This window comes from Lampetra fluviatilis, chromosome 52, assembly GCF_964198595.1.
Source record: "Lampetra fluviatilis chromosome 52, kcLamFluv1.1, whole genome shotgun sequence".
Lineage (NCBI taxonomy): Eukaryota > Metazoa > Chordata > Hyperoartia > Petromyzontiformes > Petromyzontidae > Lampetra > Lampetra fluviatilis.
Genome location: NC_136326.1, coordinates 798,399 through 825,602, shown reverse-complemented (window position 1 = coordinate 825,602; position 27,204 = coordinate 798,399). Strand labels below are relative to the sequence as shown.

The 27,204-nt window shown below is 52.2% G+C and overlaps 1 protein-coding gene across 2 annotated transcripts; it reads left to right on the top strand.

The window, feature by feature from the left end:
- Positions 1–964: 964 nt before the first annotated feature.
- LOC144949048 (uncharacterized) lies at positions 965–26,960 on the top strand. 2 transcript variants are annotated; one of them, XM_078878847.1, is made up of 10 exons: positions 965–1,447; positions 8,120–8,184; positions 10,037–10,138; positions 12,235–12,349; positions 13,992–14,082; positions 17,093–17,231; positions 17,771–17,924; positions 18,675–18,862; positions 22,578–22,886; positions 24,815–26,960. In XM_078878847.1, the coding sequence occupies exons 1-10, from the start codon at positions 1,354–1,356 to the stop codon at positions 24,899–24,901; spliced, it is 1,344 nt and encodes a 447-aa protein (XP_078734973.1). In that variant the 5' UTR covers positions 965–1,353; the 3' UTR covers positions 24,902–26,960. The 2 variants fall into 2 exon arrangements, with proteins under 2 accessions (XP_078734973.1, XP_078734974.1); XM_078878848.1 differs by having other exon boundaries at positions 969–1,447; positions 12,238–12,349.
- Positions 26,961–27,204: the final 244 nt, after the last annotated feature.

Genomic DNA, 27,204 nt, shown 5'->3' with positions numbered 1-27,204 from the left:
CGCTGTGCGCATGCGCGAACCCCGACGTTTACAATTCGTAACGCGGACAGGCGCGAGGCGCAGCTCAATTCCCCCATTGGTCCACTTCTCTCACGTGATCAGTCGGGTCCTCCCCCCCCCCTACGTGCACGCGCCGTCGGAAATCCAAATCCGCCGCCCCTCCCCCAAATGTTTTCTCATGACGTCACGTCCGGTTAAGGAGGGGCGTTGCTCATTGAGGGGCGGGGCCCTGCGTTACCATGGCGTCCGCGCTCCAACTCCACCCCCCCCGCCCTCCCTCCCTCCCCGCGTTGCCATCGGAGGCGACCGATTTCCGTTGCCATGGCCACGGGATGCGGCCGCGTCGCCTGATCTGGGGTTTAACACTCGGCCCAGGGACGGGGAGGGCGTGAAGGGAGAGAGAGGTGGGGGGAGAGAGGTGGGGGGAGAGAGGTGGGGGGAGATAGGTGGGGGGAGAGAGGTGGGGGGAGAGAGGTGGGGAGAAAGAGGGAGAGAGGTGGGGGGAGAGAGGTGGGGGGAGAGAGGTGGGGGGAGAGAGGTGGGGGGAGAGAGGTGGGGGGAGAGAGGTGGGGGGAGATAGGTGGGGGGAGAGAGGTGGGGGGAGAGAGGTGGGGAGAAAGAGGGAGAGAGGTGGGGGGAGAGAGGTGGGGGGAGAGAGGTGGGGGGAGAGAGGTGGGGGGAGATAGGTGGGGGGAGAGAGGTGGGGGGAGAGAGGTGGGGGGAGAGAGGTGGGGGGAGATAGGTGGGGGGAGAGAGGTGGGGGGAGAGAGGTGGGGAGAAAGAGGGAGAGAGGTGGGGGGAGAGAGGTGGGGGGAGAGAGGTGGGGGGAGAGTTGGGGAAAGAGAGGGAGAGAGAGGGGGAGAGAGGTGGGGGGAGATAGGTGGGGGGAGATAGGGCGAGAGAGGTGGGGGGAGAGAGGTGGGGGGAGAGAGGTGGGGGGAGAGAGCGAGAGAGGTGGGGGGAGAGAGGTGGGGGGAGAGGTGGGGGGAGATAGAGAGGGAGAGAGACGGAAGCCGCTGCAGGCGTTAGTGGCACGGGACCTGAGCAGTGGAGGGACTGAGTACAAGATACCAACTACCGGCCCAGGGTCTTGGAACCCCCTAAAGGCGAAGAGGTTACTCAAGGGAACCCAGGAGTCGAGGAGACCAGGAAGAACGAGCCAGGACTACTTGGACGGATGCCGTGACAAAGAGGGTGCGAGTTGGGGGTGGTGGTAGGGTGTGCTACCCAGCTAGGGCCCGGTCAGCGTCCCAAGGTCTCGCTGGGGGGGGCACGTGGACGACTTCGTTGCTGCTTCGCGCTGGCGAGGAGGAGTTGGGTGGCGTGGGTGTCCCTGGGCATGAGGGTGGCAGCATGAGCGACTGGGTGGTTGACAGCGTGGTGGGGTTCTTGCAAAGCCCGCTGTGGGCAGACCCCGTGATGGGATTCATCGAGCACAGGTGCACGGGTGAGTTGCGGGCACGAAACGTCTGACTAACACGAGTTGTGTGTTTCATCCCCCTTGTGGCTGGCGTGCGGACGATGGTGAACTTCATGGTCAGTCGTGGAGAAGAAGCGCATAACTCAGTGGATTTCACACTTAGTAGGAGGCTTTCGCGACCGATATTATTTATAATACATGGTTTTTTTGGGGGTTAGATCGCGTAAATTTATAAATGTGTCGTTAAACCCGCCACCACCCGACACAGCCAATTAGTAAGCTCAGTGGGCTTTACCCGGTAAAATACACGTTGATTTGTTTTTAGTGATTCGCTTATTTTTGTTAAACCGTACTCTTGGCTCGTGTCGTTATTCTCGTATTGTTTGTTACAACTTTCTGACCACGTGAACATGATCTTTATGGCTCATCGGATTCCTCCTGCAGTGTAAATACAGATGCTGATGCCGAGAGACAAAGGTTCCCGGTATAGCCTTCACAGACTGTTGGGGTAAGTGCTATTAGCGAGCACCTATGAAGGCCGGGTCGGAACTCGAGTAGGGTGGCCGACACCACGATGTTAACAAATGGCACCAGGGACTTATTTGATGCTGAATCGACCTAGGGGAGGCCCAGGACCGGTTCAAATACTCGTCACTGGTGTTGGCCGTGAGTGGGAGACGAGCCAGGATGTCCAGGGTTCGTAGTGCAGGGCCCGACTGCTGGACGATGGGGCCTTCCCCCTAACGGTGTGTACAAGATACAAACCCCAGTTTTTAATAATGTCAGTCCCACAGCTTCATGAGTGTCTCCCCCACGCCGCGTTCTGTTCTACTGAACCGCATGGCAGCAGCAAGTTCGGGAGCGAGATGCCATTGTCGAGGTCTCCTGGCCACGAGGAGAGGGCTTCAGGAGAGAGTTCGAGTTGGTTGGCCACCCATTGAGGGAGCGGAGACTGCAGTGGGTTTACTACCTGGTCCCGTAGTTGGGGTGGCATGGCCACAATCACAACTGTGGCTTGTCTTTAATGTATCTCGATGGGTCCCTGTGTGTGTCTATGCATCTCCATAGGGCCCTTTGTGTCTCTATGCGTCCCTACGTGTTTCTGTCTATCTGTATGGGACCATATGTGTCTCTGTGTATCTCTATGGGTCCCTATGTATCTCTATGTATCTCTATGGGTCCCTATGTATCTCTATGTATGTCTGTGTGTCTCTATGGGTTTACTATATGGTACATAGTTCGAGTTGCATGGCCACAAATGGCACTTGTCTCTCCCCACGCCTTAAAGGTCGTGGTGGTTATTTGACCATGCTACCATCACGTTGGTCACCGCGGGTTGGTGCAATTGGGGAGCATAGAAGCACAGTACAACGATGGATTTTGTTTTATTTTTCCGCTGCTGCCCACAACATAGCATAGTCCCGCAGCCGCCAATAAAAACCAGACGTGCATAGTGGTCGCACATCCAAGCCCAGTGCAGGCTCAAATCTGTTTAGCTTCCGAGACGTGATGAAGCTGGGCTGTATTCCAGGTTAATTGGTCTTAGGCTTGGATTTATAGAGCATCCATGTACAGCTCCAACTCAACACACTGGGTGACATGTACGTAAGGCATATTGTGTAAGTATACACAGTATGTTCAAGGTGTGATTGAAGATATAATTGATAGGAGACTGTCATTGGCACCTCCGATTAGCACGGTTGGCTACGTACGGTGCGAAAGAAGTTCATTAGGCATACGCACAATTAATGAGCCTGGACTTGACCATTGCCTGCCAGTTCGGACCAATGCCAAGGCGTCGGCATAGGTACGAATGGCTCGGGGGAGATAATTCCATAGGGGCAGCAGCACAGACGGAACGATGGAGGTTCTGTGCTGTGTAAACCCCTGACTAGTGACGCAGCATGTTGCCATGGGCCCTGTTGAAAGGAATTAAACGGGGCCCCCTGTCCAATGTCATATTTTCACGCGGAAGGGGGCCTGGGCACCCTCTTTTGGCCAAGCCGCCCGCAAACTCGATAGGCTTTGCCACTGCCCCTTTGACCGGGAATTCAACCGGTGCCACGCAAGGATAATGCCCTGCTGGAGCCGGGCGACGTTGGCGGTGGTGTCGTTTTCAATTAACGTCGATGTCAGCTTGCGCGAGCTCGACGTTCAAAGTGAGGCCCAACCTCGGCCAGCCACTCAACCAACGGCTGCGCGCGTCCCTTCTCAGCACTCCGGGGCGGTGGTTGGTGGCCGCTTCGGTTGTCGGCGTCGCAGGCGGCGAGCGGCTGAGATTTGACCTCATCAAGGTGATCCGTGCGCCTCGCCTAAGTCTCTCCAGTGACCCAGATTGCTCTTGCCAATGAGACCGTCCCTGGTCTCTTGACTTCTCGCCTGGTTAAACAAAATACAGTCACAGGTTCGAGCTAAAGTGTCCCCGACCCTGGCTGAAGGTACTTGTAAAAACACAACACAACAACAGTTTAACACGTAGGCTTTCGCGACAAAAAGTAAGTATAATAAAGGGTGTTTTGGGGTTAGTTCGCGTGAATATAAATGTGTTATTAAACCCGCCACCACGACGTTGTGGGTTTATCCTCCAACATACCAGTTTGCTGAAGTAGTAACGAATTGGCACGTTTTGTTGAGCTGCCAAATCTTACTAATTGGCTGTGTCGGGTGGTGGCGGGTTTAACGACACATTCATATTTACGCTATCTAACCCAACAACAACCTTTATTATAGATGTAATGTAGTAACTCCACGGGAGACGACTTCACGGGTAACACACTCTTTATTTTATCAAACTTGGTTACAGGTGACTAACACCTACTTTGTATCTCGGGTGACAAACACCCACTTCGCTACTTGGCGACTAACGCCCACTGAGTTACTCGGATGACCAACATCCACTTAGTACTCGGGTGACAAACACCCACTTAGCTACTTGGCGACTAACGCCCACTGAGTTACTCGGATGACCAACATCCACTTAGTACTCGGGTGACAAACACCCACTTAGCTACTTGGCGACTAACGCCCACTGAGCTACTCGGATGACCAACATCCTCTTAGCTACTTGGCGACTAACGCCACTGAGCTACTCGGATGACCAACATCCACTTAGTACTCGGGTGACAAACATCCACTTAGCTACTTGGCGACTAACGCCCACTGAGCTACTCGGATGACCAACATCCACTTAGCTACTCGGCGACTAACGCCACTGAGCTACTCGGATGACCCACATCCACTTAGCTACTCGGCGACTAACGCCACTGAGCTACTCGGCTTCACTAGGTCTTCAGCTCCGTCTTCGGGTCTTCAACTGGGTAACTCTCCCCGAGTGCTCTCGCGCGTCCCCCTTTATACCCCACCTGCGGACGTCGCTGCGAGCACCCACTTATTCGACCAATCGCCGGGTGCTGGCTACGATCCTCTTTTCCCACATCTCATCGTGCCTCACCACTCACTCCGCGCCGCCCCGTGATCCATCACTGTCACAGTCGGCGCACGTCAATACCACCACTACATAGACAACAGCCACCATTCGTTATTAAGTAGTGGTGATATCACCACAGCGCTTGTGCCAGGCTGGGTGCACTTTGTGGCCACGTGAAGTGTCGAATGCTCGCTGACAAGAGGTCACGGGACAGACCCAGGTTCGCCATTGGCTCGCTCCCCGAGATGACTGACGTATGGTAAAACAAAAAGACAAAGATCCCCCGTATAACCTGTAACAGACTGTAGGGGCAAGTGCTGTTAGCGAGCACCTATGAAGGCTGGCACGGCACACGAGGGGGTGAGTGTCCAACACCACGCCCTGCCACCTTTGTCTCCCCAGTGGGGATGTTTACAACGCCGCGCCAGGTACTCATTTGAGGCCGAGTCGACCTAGGGGAGGTCCAGGACCGGTTCAGATAATCGTCACCGGTGTTGGCCGTGAGCAGGAATCGAACCCGGGTCGCCAGGTTCGTAGCGCAGCGTAGCGCTACCCGCTGCGCCACCGCTCCCCACACATCCGGCGTCACACTCCGTCATCCTTCAACGGCGCTTCCATGTCCAAGCCCCGGACGCCGTTAGGGGCCGTCCATAAATGACGTCACGCACCTGGGGGGGGGCAGACATTTGTGACAATTTGTGACGAGGGGGGGGGGGGAGAAATGTGACATCACATCAAAATGCGCAACTTTAAATAAATATAGACAACACGTTCTACTTAATTAAATGTAATTTTTAATAAATGTTTTCTCCTACAACATCAGAGTGCAGCGCCACATTAAATACGCACTACAATGACAATAGTTTAAAGCGATTTGAAGCATGTTTTATTGCGGGGGGGGGCAGAGCTTTGTGACGTCATATTTGAGGGGGGGGGGGGTCTGACTTTTTGTGACGCCGTGTGACTAGGGGGGGGGGGTCAAAAATCGTCCAAAATCGCGTGACGTCATTTATGGACGGCCCCTTAACGACGCCGTAGCGGTCACTCGTGTTGACCTTCCCTTGTGACTCACGTGTTGATTGTGGGGAGTGGGCACAGAGTCCCGTGCCACCCCCCACGCCTGGGTGGTCAGGAACGGGGTGGGGGTGAAGCCTCGTTAATATTATTAATCTTTGATCGTTTCTGAGTGGATTCAATATCAGGGGTGGGGTCAAGTTTTGACAGATTTTTTGCGTACGTACTCAATGGATGGCCCCTAACGACGCAGTACACTGGAGTTTGTTGAATGATACTGGTAGGAACCTCCTGGTTACACCAGCTCACAGGGGATTATTGTGTTCGTCCGTCGTGCAGGGAGGGGCTGGGTGGGGAGGGTGGGGCTGGGTGGGGAGGGGGAGGGTGGGGAGGGGCTGGGTGGGGAGGGCGGGGCTGGGTGGGGGGTGGGAGGGGTGGGGCTGGGTGGGGAGGGGCTGGTCACCCCGTGGTGCCCTTATAAAACTCAACGTTTAACCTACTCACGCCGGCTTGTGCCCGCCCTCACAGTCGGGCATATTTGCGGAATACACCACGCCGCCGTTGACCCTGGCCATTGACCGAGCAACCCAACGTTCCTACCAGCTCCCTCCGCTGGAATGTGTTCAATCATCCTGATTAGCATCGCTCTATGAACAGTGGCATGGCTGAGCGGTAGCACGTTCTCCGCTTGCCGCCGAGGGTCGCGGCTTGAATCCAGCAGCTGCCTTTGGGGCTCGGACGACTCACTCGGAGGGAAGGAATGGGAAGGAAGGGGGCAGGAGAGTGGGGGGAAGGATTACTGAATATCTCGCATCAGGGGCCCATGCCAAGCACACGACGCCGCTGCCCCCATCTCTGAACAAATCACCCCGAATGCACTTGATCTCGCTGGATCTCGGGTGCTAAGCAGAGTTGAGCCTGGCTATTACTCGGATGGGTGACCACCAGAGCCTGCCGTGTGTGGTAGGCATGGGTGCTACGGGTTGGCAAGAACACGGCAGTGGTGCGTGCCATCTCCTCCGCAAGCGTGCTGGTGGGTTTTCTCCGCCACGAACCCAAACAAGGGGCCGACATTTGTGACGAGGGGGGGGGTGAGAAATGTGACGTCACATCAAAATGCGCAACTTTAAACAAATATAGACAACACGTTCTGCTTAATTAAATAGACTTGTTAATACATTTCGATTTAAAGCTTTCGTGACTGCAGGGATTCATCTTCTTGGTTCTTTCGGTAAAGTCACGTAGAAGGGAAGTAATAAAATAATAAAAATAAAACATAATAAAATAATTCTCACGACGTTTCGGCCACAACACAAGTAGCCGTCCTCAGGTGAAGACAGGACATCAGAGTGCAGCGCCACATTAAATACGCACTACAATGACAATAGTTTAAAGCGATTTGAAGTATGTTTTATTTTTTTGGGGGGGGGCAGAGCTTTGTGACGTCATATTTGAGGGGGTGGTCTGACTTTTTGTGACGCCGTGTGACGAAGGGGGGGGGGGGTAAAAATCATCCAAAATCGCGTGACGTCATTTATGGCCGGCCCCCAACTCATTCACGGGATTGGGCAAACATCACAATGCAGGACCGACCCCTCCAGTGCTGAGAGTCTGTCTGACATTCCTGTCTGAATAATTTGGCATCATTCATACTTCTTTGTAAATCCACTGCTGGATGAAGGACTCTCAATGCCATGTTGGTCAAAGGGGTTGTTTGACTCTACTTCATCATGCTGATCGGTTGCGATTGTTTGTTGACAATTCACAGATTCCATTCACAGTTTGGCTCGAGAGCGTTTCCTGTAGCTGCTGGAAGGTTTAGTAACCACCTGGTTGGTGTCTTCTCCTTGGCCATCTCCACCCACTCTGCCATCCCCGCATTCCCTTAAACAGACACCGCGGAGATCACAGAGTATCAAGTGTGATTGTACATAACTGTGAACATGTTAACGTTTGAAGATAATATTGTTATGGTGAACCTTTTTTTTTAAGCGTGCGCGTATTAACTGGTAATTTGCTGCTGCTGTTGCCTGCTGGCATTCATCTGTGTACGTGTTTACATTTGAAGATACTGTAATGTTACTAGATTTTATTTTCCTTAAGCGAGCTTATTAAACTGGTCATTAGTTGTAACGCTTTGCTGCGGTAGTTGTCTGGCGGCCGGAGTCGCCCCTTGAACAGGGAGGGGGCCGTGCGGCTCAATGGGCTTCATCTCAATGGGAAATAAACTCTCTGATTCTGAAACTTCTGACACTCAGTGTTCGATCCAGGAGAGGAGAATAAACTTTCGTACACGGACATCCACAGGGAGTACAAGGAGCTGGTGAGTGCACTCAGACAACACGTGCCCTGCAGACCCTTGCATGTGCGTGTGTGTATGTATGTATGTTGGGTTTCTTTCGCACCTCACGTAGTGTGTGGGGAGCGGTAGTGTAGCGGGTAGCGCGCCATGCTACGAGCTCGGCGACCCGAGTTCGATCCCCGCTCACGGTCAACACCAGTGACAATTATCTGAACCGGTCCTAGGCCTCCCCTAGGTCGACTCAGCCTCAAATTAGTAGCTGGTGTGGTGTGTAAACATCGTCACTCGGGAGACAAAGGCGGTCAGGCGTGGTGCTGGTCACCCACTCCCTCGTGTGCCATCCCGGCCTTCATAGGTCCTCGCTAACAGCACTTGCCCCAGCAGCCCGTTAAGACTTTTTTTTTATCTTTGAATGGGGAGAGGTAGTGTAGTGGTTAGCGCACTGTGCTGCGAACGCGGCTTGATTCCCACTCGTGACCAACAACAGCGGCAAATAATTTGAACCGGTCATGGGAACGCCCCTAGGTCAACTCAGCCTTCAATAAGTACCTGCAGTGGTGTGTATAAAACGTAGGCAATGGGGAGGCAAAGGCGGTCGGGCGTGGTGTTGGCCACCCACCCTCCCATGTGCCATGAAAATGAAATTCTTGATCACTGCTTTTTGTGTGTTAGTTTGTTATCCTTCCTCCGTACTTCCGATAAGCACGGCTGGCTACGTACGGTGAGAAAGAAGTTCAACGTACATCCATGCATAGTGGCCTGCACTTGCCCCAGCAGCCTGCGCAAGCTACACAGGGGGATCTTCGTTTTGTCTTTGTGTTTAATTATTACTGAGCTTTGCATGGCGCTTGTAAGTAGCTTTGCCTGTACCGCAGATTTCTCTGCCCTCCTGGGCCTCCACCGTGCAGGCACTGGGCTGGCCGCTCATCATAAATCCCCCGGTCACAAATTGTAGCGGTAGGAAATGATGGCTGTGCAGCACTCGACTGATGAGTCCTAATGAGGATGCAACTGGTACAACAACGACAATCGGTTGTCAATTCACATGCCCTAGTGTCTAAATGCCATCGCATCTCATGGCATTTGACGCAAGTGAAAACGGCCATGAGGGTAGAATGGAGTGGGTGGGGGTGGGTCCATGGCCTTACTCATGATGGCCGTGTCAGAGCCGTACGCTGGCAACTCTGGAATCGTAGGTTCAAATCCAGGTTCCAGTTTCATTGGATGCAGTGGAACTCTGTGTCACTGCACGCCACGTCTCTACACACCGTGTCACTGCAGACTGCATTGTCCACAGCATTGCTTTGCTGGTTGCTCAGCGACATTCTGCTGCAGATAGACCTCTACTGTATATCTCAATCAGCTCGAGCCTCCTGTAAATCACGCCACTTCTGTGTGGCCGACCTCCCCTTACAATGTATGCGTGTATGTTGAACTTCTTTCACACCGTACGTCGCCAACCCTGCAAATCACAGATGCGAAATTGCTCCCCTCTCCCCGCCCGCTGTGACAACAGCGTCGAATCCCCTTAGGTCGCCTCTTCCTCCCTATCCTCACGTTCCCTGACACCTCAGCTCTCATTTCTCCATTCCTTTTCCATCCTTTTCCTCTGATTTCCCATGCTTGCTCTTCTCTCTTCCCGTTCCCCTTAACTCTTTTATCTTCCCATATATTACATCCTTGACTCTACACCCCTTCCCGTGGGGTGCCGCGGGTAGAAAGTCGCTCGTTGCGATAAATATCTACGATTTGTTTTGGTTTTGTATAGGGGCCAGTGCACAGCGGCGGCTAAACGATTATACCGTGGGGCAGCCGTCCAGCATAAAGTGTGGGGCTCCCACGCCTGCCATGCCATGCCTGCCTGCGCATGTAGGTGGAGGGTCTGCTGGAGAGCTACCTGCAGGACATGGGCATCTCGGAGCAGCAGCTGCTGGACGCGTGCAGCGCCCAGAGTGTGCAGTCGGAGCACCTGCATGTAGGTGGTCACAGTGCGGCGGTGGGGAGACAAAGGCGGTCGGGCGCGGGGTGTCTGCGGCGCCCGTACCTCTCTGAACATCTCGCCGCGAGCCTCAGCAGCGTGAATGTGGCCACGCTAACTAACTGCAAACTAAACTATTTTGTATTTGACCAGGCAAGGCGCACTGAGCTGCGTAGCTCTTTTTCAGAAGCGACCTGGCCACAAACGATAGCCCAACGAAGTGGCTTGTCACGTGGAAATGTCTAGCAGCCAAATACTCTGAACGCGTGATGTTGACTCTAAACGTGGAGGGAAAATTAACCGCAGTGACCCGGAGAAAAATCCACGCAATCACGGAGAGAGCACGCCAACTCCATATATACAGCAGCAGGCGTCAGGGTCGTGATCGAACCCAGGGCCTCCTGCATCCCAGGCGAGGTAGTTAACATCTCATAGTCACCGTGGCACCCCAAACTATGGACCGTACAGTAGACCACTGTGGCCTGCGCTCCTTCAATAGAAGAGGAGGCACAGTGGCACTCCACGGCAATACTGGGGCACCCTACCCCGGAATTTCGAGGACTCGCCATGTACCCAAGGATGGTGCTGTCATCTTGACGTGCAAAGCGTGCCACTGCACTAATTATTTTTGCGTTTTAAAAACGCCAACAACGCGCTGGTGGTGACAGTAGCAGGAGTAGTAGCAGCAGTAGTAGCAGTAGCAGCATCAGTAGCATCAGTAGTAGCAGTAGTAGTAGCAGCAGTAGTAGCAGCAGCAGTAGCAGCAGCAGTAGTAGCAGCAGTAGCAGCAGTAGCAGAGGTAGCAGCAGCAGTAGCAGCAGCAATAGCAGCAGTAGTAGATGCGTTCCTGGAAAGTGCCACGTCGGGCGAAAAAGGCGGTTGGGGAACAAACGATTTCCCATAAATAATGTAACGGTAAAAGTTTGGTGAGATACCATGTACTACTACGCGAACGCAGTGAGATGGCGGGACAAGTAACTGAGGGTAAACCACCGTGTTACCGTATCAATCCACGTACCGTATCACCGTACCGCTCAGCTAAAAAAAGTAGTTCGTTGTCGACCGCTCAGAAAGTGCGTGAGAACGGTGTGTGTTTCACGTTATAATGGTACGGATTTCGCGTTATAACAGTGTGCGTTTCACGTTATAATTGTACGCATTTCGCGTTATAATGGGCGCATTCTGTGTTATAACAGTGTTCTGCGTTATAACGGCGCGCCTTCCGCATTATAACGACACGCCTTCCGCATTATAACCACGCGCCTTCTGCGTTGTGCGAAACGTGTTCTCTAATGGGAGAACCGTGTTACCGCGAGAACTCGCGTGAGCACCGCGCCTCAAGCGAGGACCTACCATATTTGCGTGCGAGATCCGATGGGATCGGGTGCATTCGGGGTGATTTGTGTTCAACAAGAGCCCTCCTCTGCTGCCCTCACTGTTGTAGCTCCTCGTGGCCATCCACAATGCTGACTACTCTTCACCCCTACAAATCCCAGGCTTAACATCTTGATGCATGTCGACTTAGCCGGGCTGCGGAGTGGCGCAAGCCTTGTAATCCAGCACTGCGGAGGCAGCAGCGAGGGTTGGTGGATCGCCACGCAGACGTCGTGAAACTCGCTTCCCGTGGGCGTCGGGGAGGAGGAGGACCCTGGCTCTCCAGGCTCCACCTGTGCCTTCTGTACAGGTGGAGAGTTGCCCCCTCGCATGTGTGGGCTATCTGGAGGTGCTCCACTTTCCTCACCACGTGTTGACACTCCCAGCGTTTGGCTGATAACGCCTTCACGTGAAAAGGACCCCAGAGGTTGGGCAGTTGTTGTGGCTGCTTTCCTGCTTGGACAAAGGTGGCCAGGTGTGTTGTTGTTTGTTGAGCCTCTTTCGCACCGTACGTAGCCAACCGTGATAATCGGAGGTGCGGGAGAAGGACTACAAACAAAATACACGGCTCCAGTGGCTTCCTAATATGATACGGGCCACCTCGTGTGCCGTGCCAGCCTTCATAGGTGCTACTCGCTAACAGCACTTGCCCCAACAGTCTGTTAAGGCTACACGGGGGATCTTCGTCTTTCTCTTTGTGTTGCCGCGTGCGACGCCAGCAGGTCTTCGAGCCCGTGCTGGCAGCAGACGACTTTGAGCTCTTCAAGGGGCTCATGGTGCGCAAGAACATTGAGCTGGAACTGCAGGCGCTCATGCACCTGCAGGAGCAGAAGGGTGAGCGGCAGAAGGGTGGCGGTGGCCAGGTGGCTCAGATGTCGTGTGTGTGTGTTAGTAAGGGGTACAGGTGGTGCCAGTCATCTGCTGGCCTCCTGCCAGCAGGCGTTCGACACCTCACGTGGCCTTAAAGTGCACCTAGCCTGGCACAAGCACCGTGGTGATGTCACCGCCACTTAGTGGCGAATGGCGGTTGTTGTAAAAAATTGTGGGAATTCGGTGGTGTAGCAGTTCACGCTGATGCGCTACGTATCCGGCGACCCGAGTTCGATTCCCGTTCACGGTGAACAGCAGTGACGATTATCTGAACCGGTCCTGGGCGTCCCTTCGGTCGACTCAGCCTCAAATGAGTACCTGGTGCGGTGTGTAAACATCGCCACTAGGGAGACAAAGGCGGCCGTGCGTGGTGCTGGCCACCCACCCCCTCGTGTGCCGTGCCGGCCTTCATAGGTGCTCGCTCACAGCACTTGCCCCAACAGTCTGTTACGGCTATACGGGGGATCTTTGTCTTTTTGTTAGAAACTGCGGTGGGTGACATGGCAGAGCAGTGGCACGTTCGTCGCTTGTTGCAGAGCTTCGCCGTTCGAACCCGGAGGCCGCCCTCGTTATTACCGTGGGTGCATTTACCGTAAAAAAAATACCACGCGCCACCTGCTTCCAGGGGGACGTTAGAGATCCCGTGATGTCAGCCGAAAAAGAGCAAGCCCATTGCGTGCGTACTGTATGTGTATGTATGTTGAACTTCTTTCGCACCGCAACGTAGCCAACCGTGCCGGCGTCGTGGTCCAAGTTTTAAATGTAACCGACAGATGACTCAACTGGAATCACGCAAACATTGGCATCCCCCCCCATCCCCAGAGTGAAATGACCGCACACTGCGTCTTTAAAAATCACGCCACCTTCCTTCGCCGTGATAGCCTCGCACTGTAAGAGTGGCGCAAATACCAAATGTAATCAATCTAAAGTTGAGTTGTCAGATGCACAGGATACAGCGAAGTGTAACGCGGTGCAGTGACGTGCTTTACTTGTAAGCTCTCTCTCCTCTCAAGCAGTGCAGCAGCTATAACAGCAACACATTCAATAGAGGCAATAGGTGGGCAAAAGAGCACGGTGTAATACTACGTCAATAAACACGAGTAAGAAAAGCACAAAAAGAGAACACCGTATAAAAAAAGTGGTGAGAAATGTAACACGGTATTCTCACGCACAAACAAAATATAATCTAGATTTGAAGTTTTCGTGACTGCAGGGATCCATTCTCTTTGGTTATTTCGGTAAAGTCACGTAGATGAAAATTTTAATTAAATCACGACGTTTCGGGTGCAACACAAGCGACAACCACAGCAAGAAACAATTGCTGAAGTGTCTCTTGCTGTGGTTGTCCCACCTGATGACGGAGGCTTGTGTTGCGCCTGAAACGTCGTGATTTAATCTTATTTTATACCTACGTGACTTTACCCAAAGAACCAAAAAGGAAACGAAATGTAATTGAAAAAAACACCCAAGACGTTCATCAACGAGCATTTCCAACATCCTCCAACGCGTCCGACTTCGTACGCCGCTGCCCACGGGTGAGACGGCTGCCTATGGCGGTGGGTGGTGGTGGTGGTTAATCTGTGGCCGTGTTGCCGCTGTGCTGCAGGCGTGATACCCGAGTGCATGAGCGTGGACGGATTGGACAAGGCGGGAGAGCTGGACCGGGAAGAGATGCAACTTCTGCAGGAGGCGATCAGGTGCCTTAGTCACATCTCTCTCTCTCTCTGCTCCGTCTCCCAACTCCGGCCACCCCTGTCCCCCTGTGTTAATTGGCCAACCGACCAGGCCGTGTCACGGCTGGATAGGCGGGGAAGCAAGTTGGGGGTTCGCAATGTAATGTGGGTTGCAAATGCAATGGGGAGGGGGAGGGAGGAGGAGTGGAAGGAGTGATGAGTGGGACACGGTGTGCAGGGTGGAGGAGGATAGAGTAAGCAGTTTGGTCGCATTCATGACACGCAGAGTGCTTGCCACAAATGAACCACAATACCACCTTGCTGATTTCGTCAAGTTGCGTCAACCATCACGCAGACTCCGGTCATCCTGGCGGCGGATTTTGGCTAGCCATTCTAACAAGGGCGGCCACCGCACCGCGCGCGTTCAGATGTCGAATTAGGCGTTTTTTTTATATTATGGACGTCCAGTTGTTAAGAAGAGTGGCTGCAGGTCGGGCAAGTGGAAGAGAGGCCACTCATGCTGGACTGGCACGTGACCATATACAGTGTGGTGGCCCTAATCCACAATTAGGAAGCGCCACGACCAACGAATCTCTAATCGAGTCCAAAGCATCCTTACCCCACCCAAACGGCACCTCTTGCGTAAGATGCCTTATCCCCCTGCCCTAATGCTTTGTGCACGGCCACAGCAAGGTGAAACAGGGTCTTCACGTGGCCACCCAGGTGCTGGGCACAGCGTGAGCGGTGGATGGCACGGGAGTCAGTGAGTGGGAAGGAGCTGAGGCTGGAGGAGCGTCGCTGCGCTATTGAGGAGTGTCACAGCACGATAGATGTCAAGGTACCTGACAGAACAGACTGTGTGCATTTATATGAAACAAGACCCCTGAAGTGGCCGCGTGGCTCAGAGGTCAGAGCAGCGAGCTGACACAGCTCGGACCCCCGGGTTCAAGTCGAGGCTGCGGCCCTCTGGTTACATCGGCTTCTCAGATGTCGCGAGTTGGCGGTCGCCAGGTTGCACCTCCCCGCGAGTGCTCCGAATGGGCTCTGCGTCTCTATCGGTGTGACACCGATATAGCTCGGTCGGCACACACCCGGGACACAAAACGGACTGCCAAAGAGCTTGAAACAGGGCCTCCTTTGTCGGCGGCGTGGGACTGCGGAAGGATTTCGCGAACGTGGCAGCCGTGTGGGGCGCGTAGTAAGCTCCCAGGGATATCATGATGCGGCACGTGTCGATCACACAGAGGGGTACGCTGGGCGTGAGTGCCTGATTTAATGTTAAAACTAAACTAAAACCAGACGATTTTTTTTTTATTTAGCCAAGTAATGCCCACTGAGTTAGCTCTTTTTCGGAAGCAACCTGGCCACAGGTGATATCCCAATGAAGTGGCTTAGTACGTGGACATTTATAGCAGCCGAATACTCTAAATGCATGATGTTGATTCTTAATGTGGAGGGAAAAACCGGAGGATCCGGAGAAAAATCCACGTGACCACAGGGAGAACACGCAAACTCCAAATATACAGCAGCAGGCGCCAGGGTCGGGATTGAAACCACGACCTCCTGTATACCAGGCGAGGTAGTTAACATCTGGCCACTGTGGCACCCCTGTATTAATAACCGAACAATTTATTTGGTGATGCTGCTGCTGCATTGACAGTGGTGCACAAGCACAAATAACAAACAAACTCAACTTGTTCGTCAATAACACCGCGAGTGGCGTTTAAAGGACAATATAAATATGGTGACGTTTCAGGCAATGTCCCTTCTTCATAGCACTTAAACAGAGAGACCACAGAGAGGTCAATTGGGTTCCGTGGTGGCAAGATGTTGTCTGCCTCGCCTGATTTACAAGAGGTGATGGGTTCGATCCTGACCCTGACGTCTGCTGCGGACTGTTACAAGATATTTTTTGGAATATTCAAAGCCAAATTTTGACTTAAAACTTTCGTGACTGCAGGAATTCATGTTCTTGGTTCTTTCGGTGAAGTCAGGTGTATAGGAAACAAAAAATAAATAAATAATTATTCCAATTTTATTATTTTTAGTTTTCTATCTACGTGACTTTCCCGAAAGAACCAAGAATAAAAATTCGAAGCCACTTTAAAACGAGGTGTCTGCAACACCTCCACGGAGCAATCCCACGACGCCTTGATGGGCCAAGCGAGTCACTGTGCGTCTGCCCTTAGGCCGCGGTGGCCGTGAGGGGGGGGGGGGCAAATGAATCGATGGGGGAGGAGGGGGTTGCGTGGTGCGCTGCCAAAATCAAAAATCGCCCGTCCAAAATTTCCCGGCGGGAATGTGCGCGGAGCGAGCGGGAGAGGATTTTTTAAAAACGAGCTTTGAAGACAATCTCCGGATAAGCCTCTTAGCGGGGGAATTCAGGACGATCGTCCCGGGCCGAGGATGCCCAGGAGAGTTATCACTGACAAATTAGGCGGTGGTAATGCGTAGGCCCGCAAATCCTTTTAGTCGGCCCCACTGCCCACTGGAAAATGGCTTTAGTGTGTTTCACAAATAGTCTCCGTTGTGTTTTTGTGCGGATTTCGTGGCCGATAATGGTCGTGACATTTTGGTCTGTTTCCCAGAGACCAGCGCAGACGCTTGGCGGGTGACAACGAACCGATGAGGCGATTGAAAATAATTTCGTATACATTCAATACGTGCGTCAACTCGTGTGTGCGTGTGTGTGTGAGGAACAAGTATGGGGAGCGGTAGTGTAGCGGTTAGCGCTACGCTGCACTACAAACCCGGGGGCCCCGAGATCGATTCCCGCTCAAGGCCAACACCAGTGACCATTATCTGAACCGGTCTTAGTCCTCCCCTAGGTCGACTCAGCCTCAAATAAGTACCCTGTGCGGTGTGTAAACATCGCCACCGGGGTGACAAAGGCGGCCGGGCGTGGTGCTGGCCTCCCGCCCCCTCGTGTGCCGTGCCGGCCCAACATAGGTGCTCGCTAACGGGACTTGCCCCAACAGCCTGTTAAGGCTATACCGGGGGATCTTTGTCACGGCTGCATTTGTGGGGTATACAGGGCGTCCAAGCAGCAGTACGAGATGGAGCAGCGGTGGAGGAGGTCGTGCATCCTGGAGCCCGGCACCACGGAGGAGCAGGAGGATGAAGAGCCATGCAGAGAAGGGCGACCTCTGCTGCAGGGCTCCATCCATCATCAGGTTTCACATCTTCATAGCTCAGCTCACCCAGCCTGGGCAAGCTAGAAGGGGGGGGGGGCGATGGTTATGTGTGTGTGGTAACTGGACCCCTGTTGGCCTCGGTTGACCCCGGGGTGTTCCCAACTTGTGGGGTCGCGGACCACTGGTTGGTCCGTCAGGGCGTGGGAATTGCTCCGCGGAGCTGTCGCGGACACCACGACTTAGAGTGGCTTTCTTTTTCAAAAACATATCTCGCTACAGTCCAGGACCCTGGGCAATGGCCGGGCCAACCCACGACACGCATGCAGAGTGGAGGAGCGCAGGTTACCGGGGTGGGCTCCGACGGTGGTGGTGGTGACGATGATGAGACTGTAGGAACGGTCCTTGAAGGACGCGTTGACTCTTGTGACAGGTCGAAGAGCCAGATGATGTTGGTGATGACCACTGAGGATGATGGAGGCTGCAAGAGTGGCCCTTGAAGGAAGTGCCAATGGGTGTGACGCGGCGGAGCCCTGCACCGCTGGCGTCCCGCCTGATCGCGCGCGTTGGTCTCGGCCTAGGTCAGCGAGTGCTGCGCGGACGTGCCGGGCCCGAGCGGTCGACGCTGTTCCGACGTTGCGGACGAGCCGCCTGGCGCGACGGGCCCATCCCAGCGCCAGGCTGCCGGTGCGTCATCTGCACCAGCAGCGCGGCAGGACGTCCCGTCTGTGCCTGGTCAGTTACACGCTGTTGTGCTTTTCCCAAGTTTTATTACGAATTTCCACTTGTGCTCTTGCGGTCGTGTCAAGAGCCGCAGGCTCCGTCTGGAACTCTCAAAGAGCAACGCAGACCCACGTGTCCAGAATGGCTATCGAAGAAACCTTTAGTGGGATTTCTCATCAAGTAGACTTCACGTGGCCCCGTTAATCTTCACGCAGCTCGGGGTACACTTTCCCACACACCCTGCTATGAGAATTGTCATGTGGAATTCAAGCGTACGTAGTTTTAATTCTCAAGAGTTGGAATTTCGCCAAGTAAAGTGTCAAAGGAAACTTTAACGTAATCGTTTTTGCGCAGACATTTCGTGACCGGGAATGAGACTGTCAACCTAATGCGCTTGAGAACCCGTGTTGTTCACGAGTGGCTGACACCCAGATTCCAACCCAGGATCTCAGTGGCGCCAGCTCAGCGCTCGGACCTCTGAGCCACCCGGCCAACCATCCACACCCCATGAGAGAGTTCCTTCGACACGTCTCTCTGCGATTCGCTACCTTCCATTGCCAGATCACGGGAATACCCATCAGATCTCGGAGGCTCAGCAGGTTTGAGCCACACAGCTCCCTAGCGTGGTTAAATATGGTCTAGCATTCGATAGGCACAAAGGGATTGTACGTGCACCACCTTACATTTGAGAATTTACCCGGGCGTGCCCATTTGCACTCAACAACGTGTTTCCAATGGCACGGCAACACTCTGCTTCCACAGGTGGGAGTCAAGCAACCCAGCCGCCTCCACGCCAGCTCCCCTCCGAGCCGGCAGGTGGGACGAGCGCGGATGCGGTGGCCCAGCAGCGGCAACAGCAGCAGCCCAACGGGGCGGCCCCGCCGGGCAAGGCCCAGGCCTCTAAGCTCCACGAGACGAGGCCCAAGGAGGCAGCCGTCTCCCTGAAACACGTACGGCCAGTTTAACACCACGTAGGCTTTCACGACCAATATCATCCGTAACGTAGGTTTGGGTTAGATCGCATACATATATCAAGTTCAAGTTCATTTATTAGGTATAGCCCTGTGAGCCATTCAGCTCTTGAATCGGGTGCAACCGCAACAAACAAAAAACAAAAACATGAACAAAAAACATCTTAAAGTGAATATGTGACTAAGTGCAAACAGAAAATCCAAGAAAAGACAGCAAAATATTGCAGAAAAAACACCGTACACCAACGCTGTGTGCAAAATTCGCAGTGGGATGCAAGTCAAACAACAACAACAACAACCACAAGACAGCTTAGATTAAGGCCATCAGTCTAACTCTGTACTACAACAAACAAACATGGCTAAACCAATACACTTTTCGAAATCACCAAAATAAAGCCATGAAAGCAATGAAAAAGCAATCATAGGAACTGTGACAGAATTTTCACAATAAATGGCATAAACAACATGTACTACCAAAACCCTGCAGCCATAGCTGGCTGCATGAGTCACTCCACCTTTAAGATCAGCACACTAAATCAAAACACAGGTCATACTTTGTAGCGATCATCCGGAGCGAAACATTTTATTTTAGGTCACTGAATAGCACTGGCAGCTAGGGGTGTACAACTCCTCTAGAGCAGTTTTGAGTGAAGATCTCATAGGTAGTGACTCAAGTTTCAATTTATTGGCAACAGCATTCCAGACCCTGGGGGCATCAATAGCAAAGGCCCTTCCTCCAGTATATGTACGGCAATAGGGAATATTAAGCTGGTAAATGAGTGTAGACCTTAGGTCAAATTTGTTCTTTGAAACAGAGATGAGATCCAGCAGGTAATCTGCAGATTATTTTGCAAGTACATCATGAATAAATAAGATCTGGTGCACAAGCCGTCGAACATTCAGAGATGTTAAGTTTGACCCAATGTAGAGGTCACAGTGGTGAGTCCTATATGGGCAGTTCAATGCAAATCTTAAGGCCGAGTGATACATTGAGTCAAGCTTCTTCAGTACAGTACTTGGGGCTGATTTATAAACAATGTCACAGTAATCAAGTAGAGGCAGTATGGTAGCTTTAATCAATTCCAAACGGAACATAGGGGGGAAGCAGTGCTTGTGTCGATATAGAAAACCAATTTTAATTTTTGTCTTTTTCCAAATATAATCAATGTGATCTTCAAAATTCAGTTTTGAATCCAGGATGATCCCAAGATACTTATAGATCTTAACTTGCTCTATTTGATCATTATTTAAGGAATGTAATTTGGGGAAAATAACTTCCCGCTTTAGTCCTGGTGAGAAGCATAGCACCTTGGTTTTGGCAGGATTTAGGACTAGTTTAAGAGCAACTAGCTGATGTTGTAGTTTGTTGAAATCACTCTGGAGCTTAGCAATCACGTCATCCGGAGAGCGGCCAGCAGTAATTAGTACCGTGTCATCTGCAAAAAGATTTACCCTGGAATAATCCAGTTCAGTGCCCAAGTCATTTACATAAAGAGAGAACAAGAGGGGGCCGAGAATGGAACCCTGTGGAACCCCTTTTGTTATCTTAACACTGTTTGACCTCCAACCATCTGTGAATACAGTTTGGGTGCGAGAAAAGAGGTAATTTTTTAACCATTTAACTGTGTTTTCGGAAAAACCGAGGCAACTTATTTTACTAAGCAGGATGTTGTGGTCTACTGTATCAAAAGCTTTGGACAAGTCAAGAAAAAGACAGGCGCAGTACTGCTTATTATCAAGGCTACTGTAAATGTGATTCATAGAGTCTAATGCAGCAGATGTGGTGCTGTATTTTTTTCGGAACCCAGATTGTTTTAGATGTAATAGATTGTTGGCGGACAGGAAACTGATAATTTGGTAGTTCAATAATTTTTCAAAAATTTTCATCAACGGGGACAAAATTGAGATAGGTCGGTAGTTATTTGGATCATCTTTAGGGCCCCCTTTGTGAAGTGGACGAACATAGGAATGTTTCCATTCTAGAGGAACTGATGCTTCTTTGATGGACAGGTTGAAAATATGGGCTATAGGTTAGTATATTAGGTGACCAACACTTAGTAGAGCAAAGACGGGAATACTATCTGCTCCGGTAGAGGAGGACCCTTTGAGGAAGGACAGTTGTTTCAGAACATTACTTTCGTAGATTGGCTGAAAACTAAATTCGCTTAATGTAGAACCTCATATATAAATGTGTCGTTAAACCCGCCACCACCCGACACAGCCAATTAGTAAGGTTTGTCACGTAAACAGAACGTGCCATTTCGTTACTAGTACAGCACACCGGTGTGTCGGAGAGCAAATCCACAACGTTTACAATCTGAGTACGACGTTTTGCCAGTAATTAAACCGGCATCATTAGGCGGACAGCCAGATTTGTGGAGAAATCCTGTTTTGTTTTGTTCCAGGCGACTGGGGTAGATGTGGTGACGCCACTTGATGCGATGAGGTCACGTAGGGCCGACCGGCGCGGCGACACCGTGCAAAACGTCGTCCTTTTGGCGTCTGCTCAATTGAAGTGCGTCCCCCAAAAGTCTTGGTTGGATGTGCCGTGCACCCCCCCCCACCCCCCCGCGGTACTACCGGAGTTCTGGGGGAGCCCTCTCACGATGTGATTTTTGAAAACATTGGAGTGTGGCGCTCCACGGCTCGGCGAGGTTTGCGCGTCTTGGTAGAACCTCTCTGATTCTGTGTGTGTGTGTCAACGCGTGTTGGTAGAACATCTCTGATTCTGTGTGTGTGTGTCAACGCGTGTTGGTAGAACCTCTCTGATTCTGTGTGTGTGTGTCAACGCGTGTTGGTAGAACCTCTCTGATTCTGTGTGTGTGTGTCAACGCGTGTTGGTAGAACCTCTCTGATTCTGTGTGTGTGTGTCAACGCGTCTTGGTAGAACCTCTCTGATTTTGTGTGTGTGTGTCAACGCGTGTTGGTAGAACCTCTCTGATTTTGTGTGTGTGTGTCAACGCGTGTTGGTAGAACCTCTCTGATTCTGTGTGTGTGTGTCAACGCGTGTTGGTAGAACCTCTCTGATTTTGTGTGTGTGTGTCAACGCGTGTTGGTAGAACCTCTCTGATTCTGTGTGTGTGTGTCAACGCGTGTTGGTAGAACCTCTCTGATTCTGTGTGTGTGTGTCAACGCGTGTTGGTAGAACCTCTCTGATTCTGTGTGTGTGTGTCAACGCGTGTTGGTAGAACCTCTCTGATTTTGTGTGTGTGTGTCAACGCGTGTTGGTAGAACCTCTCTGATTCTGTGTGTGTGTGTCAACGCGTGTTGGTAGAACCTCTCTGATTCTGTGTGTGTGTGTCAACGCGTGTTGGTAGAACCTCTCTGATTCTGTGTGTGTGTGTCAACGCGTGTTGGTAGAACCTCTCTGATTCTGTGTGTGTGTGTCAACGCGTGTTGGTAGAACCTCTCTGATTCTGTGTGTGTGTGTCAACGCGTGTTGGTAGAACCTCTCTGATTCTGTGTGTGTGTGTCAACGCGTGTTGGTAGAACCTGTCTGATTCTGTGTGTGTGTGTCAACGCGTGTTGGTAGAACCTGTCTGATTCTGTGTGTGTCAACGCGCGTTGGTAGAACCTGTCTGATTCTGTGTGTGTCAACGCGTGTTGGTAGAACCTGTCTGATTCTGTGTGTGTGTCAACGCGTGTTGGTAGAACCTGTCTGATTCTGTGTGTGTGTGTCAACGCGCATTGGTAGAACCTGTCTGCGGAAGAGCTGCGGAGCAGGGAGGAGTACCTGAGGCAGCAGCGGGACCGCCTGCTGGCGGCAAAACGCGAGCAGCTGGGCTCGTCGCAGCGGCAGACCAGCGCGGTCTCCAACGACCGAAAGGCGCCGGGTCCCGGCAGGGCGGACACGTGCACGGCCGGCGGCTGCGGCGGCGGCGGCCCGCACGGCCGCGCGCAGCCGGGCGCCGCCGACGGGGACGCTCCGCGGAGAGGCCCGTCGGCCACGGGCGGCGCTGTCGCCGATCGGCCGGCACCGGCAGCCGCGGCCACGGGGAAACAGGCGAGAGGCGTGCGCACACGCAGGCGTCGTCCCGGAGCGGACGACGCAAACCCAAAAGGGCGACCGGGTCTCTCTCTCTCTCTGTGTTGTTGCACGCTTTGCCAACTAAGTTTGAAAGCGTGTTTTTCATTCGGCAACCTGCGGACATGGAGCCGCATGCGGCCCTTCAAGGACTGCATCGCGGCTCTTGAAATATTAAGGGTTTTTTTTTTACGGAGTTCAGTTTACCATGGAAGTCCAGTGTACCATGGGAGTCTACATTACCATGGGAGATTACCATAGAAGTCCACTTTACCATGGGCAACAGTTGGCAATCTGCAGTTCCGGAGCCGCATGCGTCTCCTAAAAGACTGCTTCGTGACGTTCTTTATTAAGGGCCACCGTCTCGTATTGACATGCATTGCGGCTCATGAAATATTGAGTTTTTACCGAATTCGAAAAAAATTGTCTCTTATTGTTATTTTGGTTTGTCGACCACTGCTCTAGTCCATCTAGTATTATTATAAGAATCTTTAATTATAAGAGCTTTAATCTATAATGCTCTTATAGTGTTGCTCTAAAATGATTGAGGTCGTCGCATTCGTGTAGCCACCCGATCCATAGCCCCGCTCACCCCGCTCACCACTACCACTGCTACCCTCCCCCCATCACCACCCTACCACCCCCCTTCTACAACCCCCACCACGGCTACCCAAACAAGCCCAAACCCGTGCCCGCGGGAAGGTGCGGGGCCTAAGTAGTCGGGGGGGGAGGGGCACAAAGAGGAAGGGGAGGGTCCTACAGAGTAAGGGGCGTGGTCTAAGGAGTGAAGGGGGTGGGGCATAAAAGAGGAATGGGCGGGGCCTGCAGAGGAAGAGGCGTGGTCTAGGGAGTGATGGGGGGCGGGGCATCAAAGAGGAATGGGCGGGGCCTGCAGAGTAAGGGGCGTGGTCTAGGGAGTGATCGGGGCGGGGCATAAAAGAGGAATGGGCGGGGCCTGCAGAGGTTGAACTTCCCTGTTGATTTAATGCAACAGAAGCAGAGAATCAAATCACGTGCAGCCAACGTCAGCAATGGCTCTCGGGCGCAGATGCGGCCACAGGCCAACTCGTCTGATCTATTCGTTTTTCGGATCGCGTCTTGCTTTCAAGAAGTATATTTGAACCGCCGCACCTCTATGCATTGATGTTACAATAATAATATTAGTAACCTTTCGGCTTTGCATGCGAGGTAGACAGGAGATGGCGGCACAGCAAGCGGGTTCGTTTAACCCGTCTGTGCAGCAGATCAGGACCCTCCTGAGGAGGTGTTGAGTAACTAAAGGGCGCTGTTGTTGCAATCCAGAGGTCGCCGGTTCGATCTCCCGGCCCTGGAGTTTAAAACGATGGATCGCTCTCCAACACACCGGTGGGCTGAAGTAGTAACTAATTGGCGCGTTGTTTACGTGACAAACCTATCTGGCTGTGTCGGATGGTGGAGGCTTACGACACATTTATACCAACGCGATCTAACCCAAAAATCTTTGTTATGAATAATATTGGTCGCGAAAGCCTACGTGTTAAACGATGGATCACGTTTATTAAATCCCCCCTGCCCTCACCACATCTGTCCAACCAGCAGATATAAATGAGTACACCACGTTGAGTCGATCGGCCGATTATGCGTGGTGGGATAAAATGTGGGTGTACCCAACGCCTCTTCTGAGGCACACCGGCCAACGTGCAAGAGTTGGCCACACATCACCGAGCGATGCTCGATAGAGCTGTACGTACAGTACGTTGAACTTCTTTCGCACCGTACGTAGCTAATCGGGTGCACTTCCTGCCAGCAGTGGCGTGAGCGAGCAATTGCATTGTGGCACCTTCGTTGTTATCATCATCATCATTGTCGTTATTAGGGCGCCAACGGCAGAGCCAGCGCGTGCTGATGACATTGTGTGCTCACCGCAGGGCACACGCACGGAGGAGTCGCAGACGCTGGAGCAGAGGAAGAGGGTGGCTCACAAGCTCAAGGAGGAGCTGCTCCAGAAGAAGTGAGCCAGTCCCCCTCCACACTCTGGACTGACGCTCGCCAGCTCAGGGCGGCGCGTGCCACCCACAGCGGTGCGTGTACGGCCGAAGGCGTTTGCCTTCCGTGACGCAGTACACTACACGTGATGAAAAAAACATATATATAAGAAATCGGTCAGTATAGAAATAGCAAGCGATACGGAAACACCTTACTTCATAATGTAATGTTAAGTAACGTTCAGTAACGCCTCATCCTTATTAGTTTTTGTCAATGTGATGCCGGTAGAGGTCTTAGCGAGCCGACCGCGAATACGGCCGGGGATCCATTCATCGACGACTATTCTCCTGCGTCGCTGCTCGACTGGAATAGACAAGTCACGCGCGACGAGCAGCCAGCAGGCATAGCGAGCGGCACCCTCGCTGCGATGTACCGGTGTGCTGAACCGTATCTTCCGGGTCAATGACACGGAACAGACCCAGCTGGATTTAAAGTTTGACATGCAACAAATATGACCCCCCCCCCATTCCCTGGATGCATTGTTTCTAAGAATCAATTGTAATCGGTAGATCCAGGTTTTATTCGACCAGGGTTTCCCAATTCCTGGCGACTCACCACGCTACGTCTTTCCGCGTTTACCGAATTTACTCACCATTCAAGCACACGTTACTTGGTTCCACGCTGCTGCCCGCGTCCGATGATTGTCAAAGACGTCCCACATGATGCCGCTAAACAATCAACGTTCTTGCGTTAATAGAGCCGATTCACATTAAATTAAGATCTCAGTGTGCACGTGTGGTGTACACGTATTTCGTGTATACACACACATAATACATGTGGCGAGATGTTTACTACCTCGCCTGGTATACAGGAGGTCGTGGGTTCCATTTCGACCCTGACGCCTGCTGCTGCTGTATATTTGCATGTGCTCCCCGTGGTCGCGTGGATTTTTCTCCGGATCCTCCGGTTTTTCCCTCCACATTTAAAAACATTTAGAGTATTTGGCTGCTATACATGTCCACGTGATGACGAGCCACTACTTCGTTGAGCTATCATTTGTGACGGCCAGGTCACTTCTGAAGAAGAGCTACATAGCTCAATGGGCCTCACCTGGTAAAACAAAAATAGCAGTAAAGTGGTTCGTGTACGGGTACAGCACACGTGTTCCATGTGACACAGCGTTAACTGCTTAGCGTGTCACGTGGGATGTGTTTAACAACTATTGGGCGCGTGCAGCATGGGATGCGTTAACCTGTTTTTGAATGGTGGAGGAGTCATTTGGTAAATGCAGGATGACGAAGCGTGGCGGTGGGTCGTGAGGACTGGGGTCAGGGAAACCCTGCATTAGACCTTTTCAAAGTTAATACCATCACATACACATTACTACACCATGTATGACTCCCACTCGCGTCAACAGTCAACGATTTGTTTAACCCATAGTTAAAGGTTTTTGTTGGGTTAGATCGCATAAATGTGTCGTTGAACCCGCCACCACCCGACACAGCCAATTAGTAAAGTTTGTCACATAAATAGAACATTTGTTTTAATTGATCACATTAACTGCCGATGACCATATCTCGCCTGAAATGTGCCCAATCATGTCAGATCTTGGAAGCGAAGCGGGTGGAGGAGGTGGGGGTTTTTGGATCCTGTCCAGTCATTGGCCGGGTGACCACAACGCACAACACTGGGCACAGGTTGTCGTGGGACCACGTGGTTTACGCAGCGGAGGGCAGTACAGCAAGCCGGTCTGCTGTTGTACTGCGCTTTCACAAACTAAAACACAACAAACTAAAACACCACAAACTAAAACACCACAAACTAAAACACAACAAACAAAAACACGACAACCTAAAACACCGCAAACTAAAACACCACAAACTTAAACACACAAAATAAACACTGCACACACGTACCAATGCAGTCAAGGGACACCCGATGAAGTGAGCATTCATATGCCACAAGTGTGTGTTGCCGCACGAGGCTAGATGTGTCGCTAGCTGCTTTGACAATGTTCTGATGTAACCAATAACCCGTGTACGTTCTCAAGTGTCCGCTACGACACACTAGTCAATAAAGGCGACTTTGTGCCGTGTCTGTGAATGTCTGCGGGTGGTTTATTTGTTTATTTGTTCCACACGCGCACACTTCTATTGCTGTCACGTCGCAGCCATGAGCAGCGGAAATTCCTCGCTCAACGCGGCTCTCTTTGTCAGGAACACATCGACCACTGCCGCGTTGAACGAGGGGTGGAATTTTGATTTAAAGCTTTCGTGACTGCAGGGATTCATATTCTTGGTTCTTTCGGTAAAGTCACGTAGAAGGGAAATAA